Consider the following 21446-nt stretch of genomic DNA (forward strand, 5'->3'; position numbering starts at 1 on the left):
CTTAATTCCCCCTTCACTTTTGGAAAAGTATTTAATAAGTCTCAAATCTCAAACAGTAAAAGTGAGTTGTTTGTAGAATTAGTTTTAGTAAACTCTGTGTACACAAACAATGTTCTCAATGCTTGAGTTCATGTGTAGAGACCCAGGTGATACTTCGAGCAAAGTTTCATGAAAATAAAGAAAACTCTTTGAATGAGAAGTTGTGTCCAAACTTTTGGTCTGTACTGTATATAGCTTTGCAAAGAATTCAATGATTTTCTTTGCTCCTGTTTTTAAAAAAAAATTATATCTTGGCAAATACAGTCTGCACCTTACTTCTAAAGGAATTCATAACAGTGGCTCCTGGTGATATTTTGAATTTTAGTGACGCAAAAGGATTGGTCTGTGGAAGAGTCACCAGGAGCCATGGGTATTAATTTTGGATTCCATAATATGCTTTTTAAGAATAATCAGGACCACGGTTACAGCTAAAAATCTTCACTGTTCTGCTAAAGACAAATTAGAGTAAATTAACTGCAAATATAATTTTTTGGGTGACCTATCCCTTTAATCTGTGCATTGTTGGGGGAGACCCTGTCACACTGTGACCTTCATCACCAGTAATATTTGTAATATTCCAGTCATTCAGTTGACTATGGTGTGAGTCCAGCCCATAGATTTAACGTTAGTAGGTGATGATGTCTGTCTGGGTGAGATTGCACCCCAGCATTTTGAAAAACAAATCCTTAATCAAAAGAAGGAAACTTTACAACACAATAGCCATGTTTTAACCGCTCTATATATTATAATGATTTTATGTATATTAGGAATTCCGCTGTGTCCTCTAGCATGACCTATTGGTCCACGTGGTCCGTGATGTCATAGGCAGGTGCCTGGACACCTGCTGAAAACATCACCAACTTCTGTTGTCTTCATGCTCAATATGTAATAAGTGCTGTCCTAAAACTTTGCATAAGAATTCAACACAATTTGTCTCATTTTTGTCTCATTTTCATGCATCAGTTTAAACAATAGTGTACAAATGCTTCCTTTAAATGAATGTGTGTGTGTGTGTGTGTGTGTGTGTGTGTGTGTGTGTACCTTGTTTTTGTGACATATCAGGACACAAATTGGTGTAATAACATGGGTATGACATAGGTATTACAAGGAGAGGGTGACTTATGAGGACATTGCCCATGTCCCCACTTTTCAAAAGGCTTATAAATCATACAGAATACATTTTTTTGAGAATGTAAAGATATGCACAGTCTCCTGTGAGGGCTAGGTTTAGGTGTAGGGAAGGTGTAGGGTGATAGCAAATATCGTTTGTACAGTATTAAAACCATTACGTCTATGGAATGTCCCCACAATTCACAAAAACAAACATGTGTGTGTGTGTGTGTGTGTGTGTGTGTGTGTGTGTGTGTGGGCTTGTGTGTGTGTGTTTCTGTAAAAGCTTGTTCTCACCACTGTCTCGTGACAAGGGAGGCTCATCCAGTCCAGTGTGTTCAGGAAGCTCTGAGAGACTGTCGTCCACACGCCGTACACTTTGCAAGCTCATGGACAGGCGCTTTTTAATTATCTTCATGCGGTCCATCAAAACTTGACTCTGCCCGCGACCTAAAGGATACTTTTGGTTCAGGTCACATATGCACTTTCAGTAGCTCCATCTTAAAGAAGATTATGAATGTTCAAATGTAGCACTCTGTGGTAAACATACATGTAATATCACTGAGCAGGCTTGGGATTTTTGAGAAAGCACATGCTAAATCACAGGTAAAAGTGTGTTATCGAGGACCATTTGTGTTTTTTCAGAACTGTATCTTCAAGGGACATGTTCGGTTCGCATAGCTTTGCTGAGTTTCAATAACTCCACACAGTGTGAAATCATGGCCTTAAGATTCTGTCCTTGTACTGAAATAACGTGCAGATTCATGGGCTGATGCTTTTAAAAACATCTTTTAGAACTGCCTGAGCTTGGATGTTCTTTCTGCCTGCTTCAAATCCACCACAAGCATACAGCTTCCAGAAATATTCACTGTGACCTGCATCAATGTCTTGTGCCCTGTGGCACTAATAATTCTGAAGTGCTTTAAGAGGCTAGTAATTAGAAACATTAAGTCTACACTGACCACCTTTCTGAACTCTCTCCCGTTTGCATACAAACCCAACTGCTCTGAAGCTACCATGTTCCTTGCCCTTCATAAGGCTTTGTCAGAATGCTGTTCATAGACTTTAGTTCAGCATTCAGCACAATAAACCCTCAGAACCTTACAGAGAATCCAAGCTCACTCTGCTGGATCCTGAACAACAAAGTATGAATGTTGACAAAGCAAAAATAAATAATCCTTGAATTCAGGAAGTCCCACACCACTGGTCTTCCACTGCACATCAATGGGTCTCCTATTGACAGTCGGGTGCAACAGGTTTCTGGGTCTGAACATCACAGACAATCTAACTTTGCCCCTTTGTACTACTTCACTGGCCAAGAAAGCACAGAAATGCCTTCACTTTCTGCAGAGGCTAAAAAAGCGCAAGCCTCCTTCCATGTTGACCATGTTTTATGAAGTCACAAGGTTACAAAGAATCGACACGCCGGGCCATAAAAATAACAGACTGTGTCAATGAGCCATCAGCAAGTGTGAGTTTCTTCATGGAAGATCGTATCAATTAGCCAAAGCCCAGTTTAACATTTTGTCAACTTTAGGCAGTTAAACCAAGACAAATGGGCCCAAAGACAGTACATCCCATTTTGTGGAGGAAGATAACAATGTCACTAAACACAACGTTTGCTCTAGTCTTTGAGAAGCCAAATGCACAATAAACCAATGCACGCACCTGCCACAGACCTGAATCCTGAGCATACGTCTGAAATGGACCCCCAGTCAGAAGATCCGAAGACTAGGCTGCTTTCACTCAGGTCCCTGCCCATAAGTGGCTTATACTTATTTACTTATATACTTTTTTCTCCACCGACTTCAATTGGGTCTTTAACGGTTACCCTGACTCCAACTCATCCTCCTATTCTGCTGACTTTTCCTAGTCCTCTAGTCTTCTGACTAGCCAGATCAGCAGTGGTCTTTTGGACTAATGGTCTAAGCCTAAGACTGCTAGGGGCCCTGCTGAGGATCTCTATTCTTCCGGCTCTGCCGTAGTCCTCTCCTCCGATGCCTCCTTTATGGATTTCTCATGGTCTTTTGGCTCGGCCATGGTCATCTGGAAACATCTGGAAGATGTTTATCTAGTGAAACGATTGGTTGTTTTGTACAATGTACAATTTATATACTTTTTAACTTCAAACGCTCATCTTGTCTAGCTCTGCATACTCTGTGTTTTCTGCTTCATGAGAAAACAGCGATGTAGGGCTATTTTGAAGTTGGAGGAGAATATGAGATGGGAGTTTTGTCATGAGCCAGAACAGAGTTCACGCAGAGCTAGATAAGACGAATGTTTGAGGTTAAAAAGTTTATAAATTATACATTATTTTTAGAAAATAACTAACTGTTTTGCTAGATACGACCCTTTTCCTTGACTGGGATCATGTAGAACCCCTTGAAGCTGCATTTAAACTGCATTTTGTAAGTTCAAACATGGGGGCACCAAATCCATTATATGTAGAGAAATCCTGAAATGTTTTCCTTAAAAAACATAATTTCTTTACGTCTGAGGAGAGAAAGACATGAACATCTTGGATGACAAAGGGGGTGAGTACATTATCTGTAAAGGTTTTGTTCTGGAAGTGAACTACTCCTTAAATTGCATTCTGCTTAAAATCAATGATTGCTTATGGGTCATTGAACAAGCATGAAAAACTTTGTTCAAACCCTTTCGAATAAATATTTTATTTACTGGGTTTATTAAATTACAAGAAATCTGAATGAACCAAACCAGTCCCTTCCCAGGCAATACATTCAACAAAGCTGTCATCACGTTCTACTAAGATGTGAATGATGTAGGTGGGAAATTAACAGTCAATTGTTTTAATAATTGATTGCCAGGCTTTCCTAGAGTCAAAGGCTTTTCTTGAGACACATTTAAAGGATTAGAAGTGCTTGTGGCCAATTTTGGTGAACATAAGGCCTTCATTTTGAAAGGAGAGCAACAATTAAAGAGTACAGCCAAATGTCAACAAGAAGCACTAAGAGAAGCCATGGAACAGATAAAGGGAAAGGGGCACCAAAAAGGACAGAAAACTAAAAAGAATATCAGCCAAAGCTCTGCCAGAACAGAGACTTTCTTCTCTATTGTTTGTAGAATTAAGCTTTTTCCACAGAACTAAGTAAAGTTCTTATGGAAATGCCATGTAACCACTGACGTGTCATTTAGTCATAATCTTTATCAGAACAGCAATCATATTAAAGTAGTATGATTATTTAAGGAAGGAATAATTCCACCATGAAACTAATTTAGGTAATTTAACATTTAGCTGAAAACTCTTTACAGGCCAAGTAAATAAACGGTCAAAATGCATGAAGAGTTCTTAAAATAGGGTTAAAAAAAAATCATATTTTTTCAAAATGCATGTTTTTGAAAAGAATCTGGTTATCGATTCCATGTTCATTAGGTGTTTACAAAGCTAACTTTTAATAATGCAAAGGAAAAGCTGTACACTGTTGTCATGTAAATGTACCCCTGCTACATAATATCATTCTAACCCCTACAGAATGTTCACATTGCTCTTTTACATACAGTACAATTCAACTCAACAGTGAATAATACTGCTGAACGCCTGCACCAAATACACACAACTGTCCGTCCATCCATTCATTTTCCGAACCGATTTTCATCTGTAGGGTCGTGACAGGGCTAGAGCCTATCCCAGCATCCCGGGCCACAGGCACATGACAACCCTGGGTAGATGGCCAGTCCACTCCAGAGCTAACATACAGACACATCTTTGCACACTATGGACAATTTAACAGCTCCTAATCACTTATCCTGTGTGTCTTTGTATTGTGAGGAAACCCATACAGACAAGGGGAAACAATGCAAACTCCACACAATCATTTTCGGGCTGAGTCGGGACTTAAATCTTCTTGCTGGTAAGACAACAGCTCTAGACCCACTGAGTCATAGTGTTGACAAAATTACAGCTTGATTTTAAATGATGCACAATAATAATAATATAGTAATAGGGTAAAATAAGGGTAAACTATACATCAGAAGTCATTCTGCAAAAGTTTAGCAAGTGGCTTCTTTCCCCAGTTGTGGCACATTTTGTGCTATGACTAAATAACTAAATCAGCAATAGTTTCTATTTAGCCCCCTTAACAACACATTGGCTGATGCATCATCATCTTGCTCATGCTAAACGTTTATCTGAATATGTTAAAATTTAAAAGTGAATGCACATTGTTCTTGTTTGCCCCCATCTTATACTATTGTTTTCTTTTAAACATTGGATGTCATACTATATACAGTTAAGATCAAAAGTTTACATACACCTTGCAGAATCTCCAAAATGTTAAATATTTTACCCAAATAAGTGAGATAATACAAAATGCATGTTATTTTTTATTTAGTACTGACCTGAATAAGATATTTCACATAAAAGATGTTTACATATAGTCCACAAGAGAAAATAAATTGAATTTATAAAAATGACCCAGTTCAAAAGTTCACATACAATTGATTCTTAATACTGTGTTGTTACCTGAATGATCCACAGCTGTGTTTTTTTGTTTAGTGATAGTTGTTCATGAGTCCCTTGTTCGTCCTGAACAGTTAAACTGCCTGCTGTTCTTCAGAAAAATCCTTCAGCTCCCACAAATTCTTTGGTTTTCCAGCATTTTTGTGTATTTGAACCCTTTCCAGAAATGACTGTATGATTTTGAGATCCATCTTGTCACACTGAGGACAACTGAGGGACTCATATGCAGCTATTACAGAAGGTTCAAACACTCACTGATGCTCCAGAAGGAAGAGCCAGGGGTGAAAACTTTTGGAATTTGGAGATCAGGGTAAATTTAACTTATTTTGAAAACATATAAGTATCTTCTGTAGCTTCTGAAGGGCAGTACTAAATGAAAAAATATGACATTTAGACAAAATAAAAACAAATTAAGAAACAGAAATATGTTCAAAAGTTTTCACCCTTCAGCTCTTAATGCATGTTTTTCCTTCTGGAGCATCAGTGAGTGTTTGAACCTTCTGTAATAGCTGTATATGAGTCCCTCAGTTGTCCTCAGTGTGAAAAGATGCATCTCAAAATCATACAGTCATTGTTGGAAAGGGTTCAAATACACAAAACTGCTGAAAAAGCAAAGAAGTTGTGGGACCTGAATGTTTTTTTCTGAAGAAAACAGAAAACAGAGCAGTTGAACTGTTCAGGACAAACTAGGGACTCACGAACAACTATCACTAAACAAAAAAACACAGCTGTGGATCATTCAGGTAACAACACAGTATTAAGAATCAAGTGTGAGTAAACTTTTGAACTGGTTAATTTTTATAAATTCAACAATTATTTTCTCTTGTGGACTATGTAAACTTCTCAGTGTACTACAAAAAATAACATACATTTTGTATGATCCCTCTTATTTTGGTAAAATAATTAAAATTTCGCAGATTCTGCAAGGTGTGCATAAACTCTGGTCTTCAACCGTATCAAGTTTGGGCTTTACTTACGCTAGTGCTTCTCATTTGGACATGTAGTGAAAAGTATGGCTATGCTGGTTCACCAACAAGACTAGACTATAAAATGCTAGTTTTGTGATGCTAGGCCAGATCTAAAATGTAGAATATTTAAGCTGGTTTAAGCTGTACTGTCCTGTAGATTTACCAAATAGTTCTGAAAGAAAACTACTTCCATATTTGTCCTAATGCACAAATCCCAAAATACATTCTCAAAGTTATTTCACTCTAAACAATGGTCAAGCTGTGTAAAGATTTTATGCTCCATGTTGTATCCCTTTTATTGTGTGTAAAAGAGCATTGTGAACATTCTTCAGAATTATTCATAGTGTTCCATCTAAAACGAAAGTCATGTTTGGGGGGTGAACTATCCCTTTAAATTTTGGAACGATATAAGGACATCTCTTAAAGCAACTCTCTGTACATTAACGTCTTGTCCTACTGTCCCAGTCTGACACATATGCGTCATTTTAGTCTGTCTCACAGATGCTGAAATCACTGAATGCCAAACAGAGCATGACAACACGCTTTAATAACCGCTGAATCCTGCATCTTAAAGCACAGGCTCAGGTAAATACCGCAAACACTGGCCAAATCAACATAAGTCTACCCTAGTCAGTAACTGCACTGAAAGTTCCTAAGTGCACTGCTATGTAAAGCACAATACACCGGTAATCGGGAGGAAAACGCCGCAGAGGGTCATACAGTAGCCTACCTGCGGCAAGACGCGACGCGTGTGTTCTGTGCTGACACAGCCGCTTTCACTGACACCGCTGACTGCAGTAGATTATGTCGCCTTTACATCGGACTAAATAACACCTGCTCTCTGACCGGCTGAATGTTTGCAGTGTTCGAGCTGAATCGCCGATGAACAGATGCACGGACATTTCTCCTGTCCGGGACTCCTCGAGATCACGTGACCGCGTTGCCCTCTGTGATGAAGCTCTGATGTGCGTTACAGTAAACATCCCGTATCGGAATCACCCCTCTCTTCATACACCCACATGCACATATGCACCTTTAATATATACAAGAGTACACACAATATTTCATAATAACATTTAACATAGGCTACACAACATGTCAAAGATGTTTTAGAGTGCAGCACTCATGCTCATTCTTGCATTCAGCCAATATACAGTAGATGCTCCTCTTTCAAGATAAGTTCCGCCTTATTCAATAATGACACATTTATTGTAAAACAGTCAGCAGCCATAATCATTTCATGATTACATTAGAATTTTAAAAATATTCAACTTAAAGCTGTAAAGTTTTTATTATAATTATTTTTTGTATCAGAATTTTTGGTGGGGTGTGTGTGTAATCCACATCAGTGTTAACAACACCTAATGACATTTAATTTAGATTTTTTTTTTAATCGAACTTAATTAAAAAAGGGGAATAAATAGAAAAAAAGTAACACAGTAGTTAATATTCACTTACAAAACCATATTTTTTTTATTGAAAATAAACTCGAAACATCACAATTTATTATTTAAAAATCTAAATATCGCGTTGCATAAGTATTCAGACTCTTGACCCAGCACTGAGTTAAAGCATTTTGTCAGTGATTGTAGTCTCATGTCTTTATAATTATGCCACAGGCTTTGCAGATCTGGATTTTTGAATTTTCTGCCATTCTTCTGCATGCAGATCCTCATATTCTAATTCAGGCTTGATATGATTCTTTAGGGTCTTAAAGGAGTAGTTCACTTTCGGAACAAGAATGTGCAGATAATGTCTTTTCATCAGTTGTAAAGAAATGGCGTTTTTTGAGGAAAACATATAAGGATTTCTCGCCTAATAATGGACTTCTATCTTCTTCTCCCTGAGTCTGAACTTCCAAAATGCAGTTTAAATGCAGCTTCAAAGGGCTCTAAATGATCCCAGCTGAGTAAGAAGGGTCTAATTTAGCGAAACAATCGGTTATTTTCTAAAAACATTTACAACTACTTTTTAATCTCAAACACTCGACTTGCGGAGCTAGCCAAGACAAGCATTTGAGGTTAAAAAGTATATAAATTGTAATTTTTTAAAGAAAACAACCCATCGTTTTGCTGGATAAGACCCTTCTTTCCTCAGCTGGGATTATTCAAAGCCCTTTGAAGCTGCATTTTGGAATTTCAAACCACAGAAGTCCATTATATGGAGAGAAATGAAGTTATTCTGTTGCATGTTCTTTAAATGCTAATGAGCTCTGCTCGCCCCGCCCCTCTCTGCAGTAGGATGATGAGCCGTAATGTTTACTTTAGCTGTGTTTATCAGCGAAACTTGCTTACAAACACATTAAGAAATGCCATTTGCAAAGATGCATAAAAAACCCATATACTCACTTCTGCTGACGCATATGTAGAACGGGATCAGCGCTTTCCTTTCAAAAACGAAAGCAATGTTAATCCTCTTGAAAGATTAAAAAAATGCAAACCCACATTCATAACCGCAGACGTTATAAGCCATATAATCGACAATATTATGAAATAGTTCTAAAAATGACACCCTTGCGTTTTCGTGTGTACAGCTAATCTGTGTATCTAGTGAAACAATGATTCACGTAAGAGCAAGAACAACATGAACAAACAATGAACGATGGTATTTTTATTAACTAATATTTACACAGATTAATAAATAGTAGAATAAATGTATTGTCCATGTTCGTCTTGTTGTCGTTGTGTTGGGTTTGTATTCAGCGCGCAAGGTTTATGCACATGCTTCAAGTTTTCTTCTCCATTTTTAGTGTATTTCTGTGGCAGAATTACAACTTACTTAGCAAAGACACATTTCTCATTCAGTCATTCAGTTTCAGTCCACTCTCTTTACGTCTGGTCAGAACCTGGTGCAGTCTTTCATTGTGTTGCTGTATGCATACTCCTGCACTGCTGTGGAAGTAAAATACTGACAAATGTTTTTGAAGCAAAACAGGGTGCTGTATAGCACTAACTGAAATAAAATGCTTGGTATTAACAGTGCTTGTGTAGCGTGGCCACAGGAGGCAAATCAAACACACACCACTTTCTTGTAGCAGACACAGGGCCATTTCTTTGCAAAACATCTCAACATTGGCAGCTGTGGTTTCAAACTCCAAACTGCAGCCTATTAGAATTGCTTCTGCAAACTACAAGAAGAACTCATTAAACCCTCAATACTTTTAACATTTTTAATTAGTAAGTGTGCATTTAGAAAAACACCTACTTTACATATAAAAATACCACATGAAGTGCCATCCTGTTGGAGGCTGTGTGGTAAAGTGCCACATTCCCACTCCCCATCCATTCCTTTTGTGGCCATAAAGTTGCTTTACAGAAGCTTTTGAAATAAATAGATTAATAAAATCAGACAAACAATTGATAAATGAGGACATGAATGGCATATGTTTGTTCTGGCCTTACAACCTTTTTACCCCAAGCTTCTTTCTGAGTGGTTTCACCAAGGGAATTCAGGTATAAAATTCTCCATTCTTTCGGATATATCACCTGCAAAATAAATAGTTTAATCTTGATTTAATCTTGCTTTAAATTTAAAATCACTTCAGTTTATGGAAGGATGAGATTTGAAAGAAACAGACCATGAGTGTCCAGTAGTTCTTATTAATTGAACCAATCACCACATCATATTCTCCTGGATCCAGCTACAATGAAGATTCATGGAATACTGTAACACCTAAAAAAGGCCATTTTACTAGCTCTAATATAGCAATAAAGATCCATTTGAATAAAGGAATTTTGTTTTCCCCCTTTTCATTGAACTGACACTGCCATTCCAGAGGTTCCAAACACAGTATTATATATCTATATTTTAGTTTGGGCAGTTGTTTTTCTAATCATTGCTATAACCACCTTTCACATTTTGATATTTTCCAACTTGCTTTAAACATACCTGTGTACATGTTTGTAAATTTGTGTAAACATACAGAAACATGGAGACATGTGCTAGCAGTGTCATCTATATTTCTTTTATTTATTTTGTAATGTCTTGTATTTGTGCATCCAGAGAGAACATGCATTGTGATAATACCTACTATGTGTAATGCATTGCTGCAAGTATTTATGGACGAATAACATTGCAAAAGTTGACTTTTCGTGTGTTTAAGTACTAGAGGCACAGCCTTTTATGGGCAATACATTTCTCTTCTCTTAAATGCTCCATAAACAACATCTCTCATCTGCAAATTATTATTTATTTTTTTTAATTGTTGCAAGGCTCTTGCCAAAAAAAAAAAAAAAAAGGAAAAAAGGCAACACAAAACAAAACCAGAGTGCATTAAACAATCTCTATTTGAACATGCATCTAACGACATTTGAGTTTAATTGCTATCAGTCAGTTATGAAAAGCAAAATACACAGCAACTACTGACACCGATTTTAAATAAACGACTAAAAAAAAACAAAACAAAAACAATGAGGAACAACAGAAATGTCTTCGATTAATGATCAAATTAAAACTAAAAAAAAAACTTTAGACATGTTTTACTTTACACGTAATGAATCTAGAATATATGAAAGCTTCAGTTTTCGAAATAAGTTACAAACTTTTTCAGGATATTCTCATTTTTTGAGATGCACCTGCATGTGGAATCCACTTATGTGTATTTGAAGACAAACAAATATAAGTCACAGGTGTGCTGTAAACAAGTTTATTATGACAGTAGATTAAGAGTTGACAGGTAAAGAGTCTGTGGACTGGTTAATGTCAGTGGTTGAGGGAAGTGAAGGTGTTCAGGAAATAAGTTCAGTGTAGAGTTTGTTTGAAGAATGATCCGTTGCGCTGCTGGCGAGGGCTTGCTGCGGCGAGTCTCCTAAAAGCCCAGCGCTGCTGAAGTAAAACGGCACGTGAGAGATGCGCCCATCAGACCAGCACTGCAACAGAGAGACTCGACAATCAGCTTCAGGTGTTTACAATCAATGCAATCATTTTTTCTCTATAAATCAAACACACAGTCAGGTCAGGCAGCGAATCAGTCAAGCTCACGTCATCTGACACCAGTTCTGCTATACTTAGGCTGCTCCTATAGTGTCACACTCAATACCATCCTCCATCCACAGCTGCTTCGGTCCTGGAGGGCCACTGTCCTGCAGAGTTTAGCTCCAACCCTGTGATTTTGATTAGGACCAAAGCTGGCCATTCCTGATCTAGCAGGATTGTTCTTCTTGTATCATTGTGACTTACCACAGTAAGCAGAGCGCCGTGCTGGAAGTGCGGATGGAACTGCATGAATCTAGGCTCTGCTCCAGCCTCGCCCATCACAAAACCACTAAGACAGACACATGAAAACTTCAAGACTTGACTGCATTCAAATGCTGACAACAATGACTCTCCTCAGGTTCCTAACAGTCATGAGTTCATACAGTATCATACGCACCATGGCAGCAACTCAAACACTGGACTGGAGCGTGTTTTAAAGACGGCTATGACCGATGGGTGATTACCGGCCTGTGAATCACCTGCATGAAGAACAAATGAGCAACCAAAGAAGAAAGACAAAAGACATGTTTTAATTGAGTACGAGATTCTTAAGAAAAACTTTTTTTAGCATTTATTATAATCTGTCAACATCCAGAATTGTGAATTACTTTACTAGTTTTTGTATTCAAGTATCATATTTGTTTGGTCTAAACTGCAAGTTCAGCTTTGATACTGTCAATATATCATCCGTTTACATTAAATCAAATTAAACCAGATTGAACGCAGCACATCTTCCGATTAAATGTTTCTGTATTCCTGTTTCAGTATTGATATGGTTCAAAAATGCTTTCCCGAGTTTAGCATTTCATGCATTATTTGGCTACAAATTCTGCGGCCAGATTTTCATTTGACACACTCACCGGGGGGAAAGAAAACTTGCTTTGTCAGCTGATTGCTCAAGATTTGTTTTGAAGTCTTTTGTTACACAAACATTCACGTAAGTCTGTCACGATTATTAAATAACCGTCTGATCGCGGTCAATTCAGACATTAGGGATTACTGCGCTCATTTAGCAACCACAAAAAAGGCAGCGTATTCATACAGGAGTTCCAGGAGTGACAACAGCATTTAAATGCGGGAGTCAAAATCCCCTAAAAGTCTCATAACTGCGATGATTGACAGCTTGGAAACCATAGCAAAGTTTTGTCATTTCACGCATTTAGTGTCTGTTATTGTGACAAAAGTAATAGTGACACAACGCTCGTCATTTAACAGTTTAACCAAAGAACAGTGGATGAAGGCGTTGTGTTTTGTTCAAAAAGCGTAAACAAGCTCGGATCAAAAAGCGATCGGGTTTATGGAGTTATCAAAGTTAGCAGACATGAACCGCTATTAGTTTCGCACACTCTTCCGACCCAAGCCTGTCTTTTTCCCCCTTCTCCCGAAGCAGCTTACCGTTTCAGCTATTAAAATAGTTGAGTTTGATATGTAATGGCAAAGTGATTATATTTTGTTTGGTTTTTTATTAAGTTAATTTAGAAAAACTTTTGGAGCATTTTTTGTTCGTTAAATAGTATGTTTTTGTTTTTTAAAGTAACAAACAGAGGCCAGCGGAAGACTGTTCTGTTTAATCTATTTGCCTTCTCAAATCATCACAACCTGCCAAGATAAATGTGCGCTATTAGGCGCTTATCCGATCATTTTTGCGGAGAGTGGAAACTGAAGCAGGCTTTCCAGGACATGCAGGCGAGCACTTGCGTTTTTTCCACTGGAAACTATTTAAAATGATCCATCGTAAGGATGGTAAGAGGTGATACATCATTCAGAACTGTAAAGGGTCAACTTGTATTTGTGTGCACTCACAATATCAACAAAACAGTACAAACAGAGCTTTTATGAAATGAAGTAAACAAACATAAAACGCTTTCAGTCGTCTCATTCCTGAACAGGAGCACCTAACAAAAATGACGTCTTGAAGTTTCATCACCATAATTGACGGATGTCTAAAAATTAAAAAGGAGGAGAAACCTAAAACAGGCCCAATGGGCATAGAAAAAAAGTAGTGAAATACAGGGCTCTACACGGCATGGCATTTCTGTAAAAGTGGCTGTCACTAATGTTAGCTGTATTTTTGGGGAGTTAATGCAGTTGTCAAATGCAGTGACTTCAGTATTTTATTGAATTATGTGTGTACAGAATGCGATTAAAGAGGAAAAGGTGAACTGACAACCTAATTTAGCTGCAGTGTGTAAAATATTTATTTCTAAGTAACTCTAAGTAAAGGTAACTCTGGTTTTCAGAAACATTTCCATGTTATGTTGTCCCAAATCACAACCTTTGTGACAATTTAATGGACAATGCGCATAAAAATGTATGTTAAAGCCATAAAACAGAATTAATCGGCATAATCGCAATTATTTCTTAGACAATTATTAGTCAGCCAAATTTCATAATATTCAGCCCAAATAATTTCATACTGCAGCCCAACATGCTATAGAGCTGTAAAGAGGGTAAAGATGAATGAGAACGCTAATCTCAAAATCTGGTTCTGGCAGGGAAACAGCTCCACAGGCTGCTGGATGGTAAGCGTTTGTGATGTCTGTGGTGACAGTAGGGTCATAAGAGCTTCATTTTACCTTTCAGAAGAACGGCCAGTCTTTCACCTCTCGGATCCCATGAAAGAGAGCACACCTCTCCTCCGACACTGACACACACAAGAGCAGGACATTCAGACAGGACAGCAAAAACCTGTTTCATTGGGTAGGTATTTCAGTAGCTTAAATGATTAATCTTTATGAACGAACATCACTAGAGAATTCTCTTTGAACTGTTCTCTATCATGAGCAAATGAGACGCTCGTGTAGGAAACGGCCATCTTACGTGAGGTCCCCATCAGGTCCGGGGAAGGTGGTTTCGGAGAGATCAGCCACTACGGTGGCGGCTTTAGGACCACCTGAAACACAAGAGAAAAGTGTACTACTACATACTGTACGAGCCTGTTCAGGTACAGATCTGGCCATTAAAAATGCGTCTTTTTTCACGCGGCAGCCTGCAATTCAGCACGCGTCGCCACGCGGCGGCCTGCAGGGGCTTTTTTAGGTTTTTTTAAAACGTTGTTGCGCTTCATATAATATCCACCAGGTGGCGCAAGGAACAACATTCTGTGGCCAAGCCCTGCACAAAGAGGGCTATTTGGACAGTATTTATGTCTGTTGTTTCAATATCTGGCGCCATAATCGGTAATTCATTCTGTATGTAACGGCAAAGTATTTATAATTTCGTTTCCTTTTTATTAAGTTAATTTAGAAAAAAAAATTGGAGCATTTTTGTTCGTTAAACGTAAGCTTTTTGTTTCTTAAAGACCAAGCGGCAGACAGTGAGTTGACCTACTCTTTCAATTTGCCTTCTCAAATCACGAATTGGCTAAACTAAAATCCATAGATGTAAAATAAAAGAAATAAATAATAATAGATATAAATATGCGCTATTAGGTGCATATCCAATCGTTTGTGCGGAGAGAGCAAAACACATTTTTAGGACATGAAGGCTCAAGCTCGATCAGTTACATTTTTTTTTCAGTGGAAAATATTTAACCGTTATTTTTTTGTCAGACATGATAAATAAATATGTAGAAAGACTTAAATTACTACTTAACGAAAAAAACAAATAGAAAACAAAAACTGTTTTTATTATGTAGCTAGTCCATAGAGATGCATTTCTCTCTAAAGGCGCGCGTCCAACGAGGATATGAGGACTGTTAACTGCATCATCACTGACTCAGAAAACAGTAGTTTCTAAATAAATAATTAAAATATCTCCTTACTATTAGACAGTCATGGTATTTACTTTTGCCAGTGTTTTGTGGTAAGCTTTAAACAAGGAACCCTTCCAAGCTGTGCTGAACGTGCGCTCAATGCTGCTAACAGGACCGTCATGGTAGCCTGGTCTCGTGGTTCCTCCAGCGCTGCAATTTTTTTTAAAATCACCACTGAATGTCTAAAATATAATTTTAGCCCGCATTTGATCTTTGACGGACTAAAATGCAGGGCTGTAATACGTCTTAAAAGTGGAACATGGAAATATAATGGATGTACTGCGAAAAAAGTTTTATACTCGACATTGTTTCCAAATGGTTAAATGTGAGATTCTGGAAATGAGAATTAAATTTAGCGTGTCGGGTCGGGAAGAAAATTATTCTAAGTGGGTATATATAGGCTATATATTCTAAGGGTATATATATAGTTAGTATCATAGGCGGAGCGTGTGTAAGGCTGGGGAAGGCTTGACCTGGGGCCAAAAAATGCCACTAAATTGGACATATTCCCCTGCCCAAACAAAATCAATATATTACGTCTGTTGACAATAAAATGAAAATGAATAGAAAATGTAAATTGCGGCATTACATTAAGATCAGATAATCTGCACCGTAATTCTTTTTAGGCGTTTTTACAGTGTTATAACGAACCACACACGATTCTGTTGGGTTAGGAATGCAATGTCTATCAGAAGCGTTCAAATGAGTCTTGTCAGTTTTGTTGAGTGCGCGCAACTCTTGATTTTTAAAAAAACCATAAACAACAAAGCTCAGACGCACCTAAAATGTAGCTATAAGTAAGAGATTCGTTACACAGGGAATACAACGAAATCATGGTTTACATTTAAGATACAAGTTCATTTAAGATATAAGATAACATGTATATTGAAAAGTTCTTTAAAAGCATCTGGATGCAAAAATAGTATTTTTTAAAGGTGTTTTTAAAGCATTTGCTTTATGGATTAAAATACTAATAGGCTAATAAATAATTTGCATATCGGACAAAATTGCGTTGCAGCAAATCCTCTAAATTTTAAGATATATAGAACAGAGAAACATAAAATCTGAAAATATAAGCAGCTACAATTATTAAAGTTTTACATATACTCTATGCCAGTATAATTTGTAATTATAATTATTTTATAGTATATTCTATAACATTATAATTTTAATAGAATTATAAAATAAATATAATCAGCCCTGTTTTAGGCTTTTCCTTACTTTTATATTTTAGACATTCATCAATAATGGAGATAAATAGAAAAATTTCTCGCCATTTCTAAATTGGACGTGCCTTTATATAGAAATATCTTTAAATCTTTAGGCCTACAGATTACATAATGAACGTTTCTATTTTCGATTTGAATTATTTCGTTTTAAAGTGGTAATTTAAAGCTTTTGTTCATTGTGAAGCGATGTTCAAGAACAGACGGCAGAAAGCGCATCTTCTGTTTTCCTTTATTTTATAAACGCATGAGTTGTTTATAGGCTATTGTGAGTGCACTAAAATAAAAATGGACCCGTTACAGGTCAGAATGATGTATTACTCCTATACCTTTATAAGCAAAAATGAAGAAATTATTTATTTATTTTCACACAAAAAAAGTGATTGCACTGGTGCCTCCATTTTTTTCACAACCTTTCAAACATCTAACCTCACAATTGTTAATGAGGGTCGTTCGTGTCACTTTTAAACTTGCCATTTCACCTTTCACCTTCCCCCCAACCTATGAATAAAGGTGAGAAGAGCTGGCTTGGCTCCGGGGGGGGGGTGAAGTGCTAGGGGTGTCTCATTTCTCGTTAGGTTGGAAGGGTAGGGGGAAGGGGAAGGGCCAGATAGGCCTCCAAACAAAGAATTTTCGGGACCTCATTTCAAACGAAGGGCTAAGAGAAATTTCCATTTTCCAACATGCCTGCTCACTCGAGCAAGCAGACTTATAAATATAGGTAATTTTTGCCATTAATAAGGATATTTATGACAATTTTTCATTATATGTATATTACCTTTAATCTTGTGTTTGTGTTTATGGTGTTGTTCTGTAAATAAACGTTTGCAAAAAATCGCTAAAGTTTGCTAGCAGATAGCACTGTTTGCACTGATTGATATTACAAAATATATTTTTATGTCATATACACTTGACTGCAAGTTAGAAACATGGAAGGCCATGTGGCGAGGGAATTTCCCACACCCCAGTCATTTAAATCAGTACATAATAATGAAAAAAAAAAAAATACCTTACAATTAAAAAGAAGCAGATTTTTACCATCTGAAATTTCTTAAACCAGTGAACCCCTGTAAACATTTCAGTCCAAGGATCCAGTAAACCAATGCGCTCAAATTGAAAGTTCAAAAGGAAATTCAATGGAGTAGAATTTAACACTTTCTCAGAGTTAGATTTTAACACTTTCTGGAGTTAAAATATTAATCATTTGGAGAGTAATTTTAACTCTAAAATTTAGTTAATTATAATTTAAACTCTTTAACCAGTGTTAAAAACACTTCTTAGGGTAAACACAATATGTTTTATGTGGAAATGACTACACTGAAAGCCATACTCTCAACTAGCTGCTTTTATTTCAGGAAATACATAGATTGGATTTTGAAATTCCATGCATGTAAACACTTTGAAATTAACTGCTGTCATAAAATACTGTAAAATCTAACAGCAAAACATTTACATTTAATACATGTCTGCAGTGCCAACAAGAAATGTTTAGTAAAATTGTATACAGCATAGTCAAAAACACATCATTGCATTATATAAAATCAAACCTGAATAATTATAAAATAGTGCAGTAGTATTGTGTAACCAGAGGTAGATATACATCAGATGAAGTAACAAGAAACAACTCCACAGTGATACCAGGATACATTCCATGAATTAGTTTGAGGCGCCTGAATAAAAACAAAACTGAAAGCTGAAGGATGGAGCACAGAGGACAGAACTTAACATTTTGCTTAAATAAGAATACTGCTTGTTCAACTGCCTTGCTCTCAGTTCTTTGACTTCAGTTCTACCTATATCATTATTATATACATTTGTCTTTAAAAAAAAATATGTACAGGCTGGACAGAGCATCATGATACTTTACTTTACTTGAACAGCTCTTCAACAATACCCAAGGTTTCACATGACTGACAAGGCGAAACTTCTCAGTCCAAGACGATGTAAAAGGTGGAAACCTGTGCTTTTGATGTCCCTGAGGAAAGATGATATGGCTGAGGGTTTTCTTTAGTGGCCAGATGATGGTCATCAATACTTTGGCATGACCGAAACACAAGATAAACATCCCTTTATAAACAATAGGCATTAAAGGAAGAGTCCACTTCCAGAACAAAAAAATACAGATAATTTACTCACCCGCTTGTCATCCAAGAGGTTCATGTCTTTCTTTTCTTTCTTCAGTCACAAAGAAATTGTTTTTTTTTTTTAAGAAAAGATAATCGTTCAGACAAATGTAAAAATATATATTTTTTTCAATAACATTTTGAAGTATTATTTAATACTTACCAGTCCTTTGACATCCAAAAAGCAAGAAAACATGTAGTACATCAGCTGAGCCCTGGTCATCTTTTTTCAGTGTTGTTTTATCTCAAAAACTTCTGCTGGACTACACAATAACATCAACAACATGTTATTTACAAAATAAATCATAAAATTACAGTCACTTACTCTTTATTAACTGATTACTAAACACATAACTCACCTGAATTGAGAAAATCTGAGAAACAAATTTCGTCCAGTTTTACTACTACTTCCCTCCATCCAGCACTTCTGTCAACATCCTGACAATGAAGAGAAAACATGTAATTTAAAACAACCTGTTAGTGTGATTGAAAATGCAAAATGTTTAATATGAAAGCCACGAACTCTCATAGGTCACGAGTCACTACTAAAACATTTGTAACGTTAGCCGTTACGACTCAAAACATTGCAGGCATTACTTTACACGTTCATGGCTAAACTATGATCGTTTTTAGCCAGGGTAAAGTTAGACTTAGACACTTCAGTTTACTGACATTGCTAGATATTACCTCGTCTCGTCGGCATGACATTATGGAAGCTTAACAGAATGTTTCTTGAGCGAGTCGCAACTTAAATTTGACAGCAAAACACTCGTTTACAAAAAAATAAGGTGAACAGAAAGACGTAAGCTAATATTAGCTTGTTCACATCGAAAAAAAGTCCGCTCAAAACAGCCATGTTTTGCATCGGAGATTCATTCAACACAAAGTTCGCCGCGGTTATTGGCGTCAGTACACTAACGTAACAGCTATAATCAGCTGTCTGTCAGAAGATAAAGAACATTTTGGAGTTAGTTTTTTACCTACCTCATGACGAAGTAGACAACTTCATCAGTCGATCGTGTGGCAGAACCAGGCTCGTGTCATGGCGCGCTCCTGATGTAACGTTATTGTTAAAACGTGCCCCTGAACACCAATGAATGAACTCCGAAATACAACACAGCCAGGGAGTATCCCGTAACACAAACTGTTGTGAAAGTTAAAGAATAAACTCCAAAAATTTAACTCTTTCACACTTTTTTGCCTAACTCCTGATTTTCGAACTCCAGCAATTTGCTGTACACAAATGAAGCATTTACCCACTTCTCAAGGCACCACTACACCACAGATTTGCAATTTGCCGTGCATGTGATAACGCATTGTTTGTTTTGCTTACGGCCATATGTGTACATGTGAATGAACGGTGCGTACACCGTACATTTGTACTTTTTGCAACGCTACAACATTTTTTTCAACATCTTGAAATGTGTGATAAACATCGGCGCATGTCCTCTGATGTAACATTAAGAACTAGCGACAACGTATGATGACGTATAACAGTGTTGTAGTGGTTTCCCATTCCTTAGCTAAGCTAAGCTACAGCAGCAACACGGCAAAAGTAGTTTACTACATCTAAGCTATTTTTCAAAATGTAATTTTTCTACATGGTATGAACCATCATCTTACCAAATCAATGCTTTCTCAGTGGTCAATAAAATTGTCAGTCATACAGGCATAAAAGTTCAGTTTAACGTTACTTGTTTATTCAACAACGCTTCCAAACCAATTTGGCAACAAAAATCAGCATCATTTACAGGGCTGGATTTATCTCATATTGTGACATAGGCAAACAAAATTTTGGAGGGTTGAATTCTTTCTTTTAAAAAATGTTTTGAAAAAAAAAAGGCACTTGTTTCTGAATATTAAACGAATAAAACAGGGGAAACACAACAATACTGAATAACTGAATAAACTAGCCATACAAAGATTGATTTCAAAGATTTCATGAGAGCCTGATTTTTTTAATTCTCAAAATTTATAGAACAGAACATGGAAGTTTGAAGTATCAAGAATATTATATCCGCTCCTCGAGTACAATACCTTTTTGGACGCCTTGAGAGAGAAATTTATCTTTACGGATTACATAAACGAGTTTTTGTTTTCAATTTGTTTTATTTCGTTAAGTAATAATTTAAAGCTTCCTATAGATATGATTATCATCTCTGTAGAAATTAATACAATATTAAATAATTATATAGGCGATGCTGTATATGCTAATGATGTCTGTGCGCAATGTAGACAGCATTCACAAGTTTATCATGAATAAACATTACATAAAGTACTTAAAATTTAATAGCCTCACAAGAAACATTTTATGCATCCCAGAGTCTTGTCCATTAACTGACCTTCTTTTTTTCCATAATATTTGTATTATTCGTTTATATTCGTTATTTTCACCTTTATTTTGATCTCTTTACAAAACATTCTGAATGTTTTTATTTATTGTGAATCGCTTAATCTAAATAACTTTATGTATATATGCTATTTGCCATTTTGCAAACATTGTAAACGACAATTATGCCAATAAAGTTTTGACTTTTTGATTGTATTTATGCCCGTGTGTGACCATAAACGATTTACAAATGGAACTAATGATTCACTCGTCAATGAAACACTATAGGTTATCTATTAATTAGACGAATATTATATATATATATATATATATATATATATATATATATATATATATATATATATATATATATATATATATATATATATATATGTATATGTATATGTTATATTATAATCTATTAACTGCATTCCAGTAAAAAT

General features: G+C 36.5%; 2 protein-coding genes across 3 annotated transcripts in view; both read right to left on the bottom strand.

Moving 5' to 3' along the window:
• The window catches only part of LOC141340295 (cyclin-dependent kinase 16), a 42700-nt gene extending 35204 nt beyond the window's left edge, over positions 1-7496 (bottom strand). Inside the window, exons 1-2 of the mRNA XM_073845222.1 lie at positions 7328-7496; positions 1447-1599 (exon numbers count right to left, since the gene is read on the bottom strand). Coding sequence (XP_073701323.1) covers positions 1447-1576 — 130 coding nt within the window. The 5' untranslated portion in view covers positions 1577-1599; positions 7328-7496. The remainder of the gene's footprint in view (positions 1-1446; positions 1600-7327) is intronic.
• Positions 7497-11228: 3732 nt separating this feature from the next.
• aaas (achalasia, adrenocortical insufficiency, alacrimia) overlaps positions 11229-21446 on the bottom strand; it is a 31834-nt gene continuing 21616 nt past the window's right edge. For both annotated transcript variants that reach the window (XM_073845220.1, XM_073845221.1), the window contains exons 13-17: positions 14392-14464; positions 14148-14215; positions 11969-12050; positions 11776-11860; positions 11229-11465 (exon numbers count right to left, since the gene is read on the bottom strand). In XM_073845220.1, the coding sequence (XP_073701321.1) occupies positions 11325-11465; positions 11776-11860; positions 11969-12050; positions 14148-14215; positions 14392-14464 (449 nt within the window). In that variant the 3' untranslated portion in view covers positions 11229-11324. The remainder of the gene's footprint in view (positions 11466-11775; positions 11861-11968; positions 12051-14147; positions 14216-14391; positions 14465-21446) is intronic.

This window comes from Garra rufa, chromosome 8 (assembly GCF_049309525.1).
Source record: "Garra rufa chromosome 8, GarRuf1.0, whole genome shotgun sequence".
Classification (NCBI taxonomy): domain Eukaryota; kingdom Metazoa; phylum Chordata; class Actinopteri; order Cypriniformes; family Cyprinidae; genus Garra; species Garra rufa.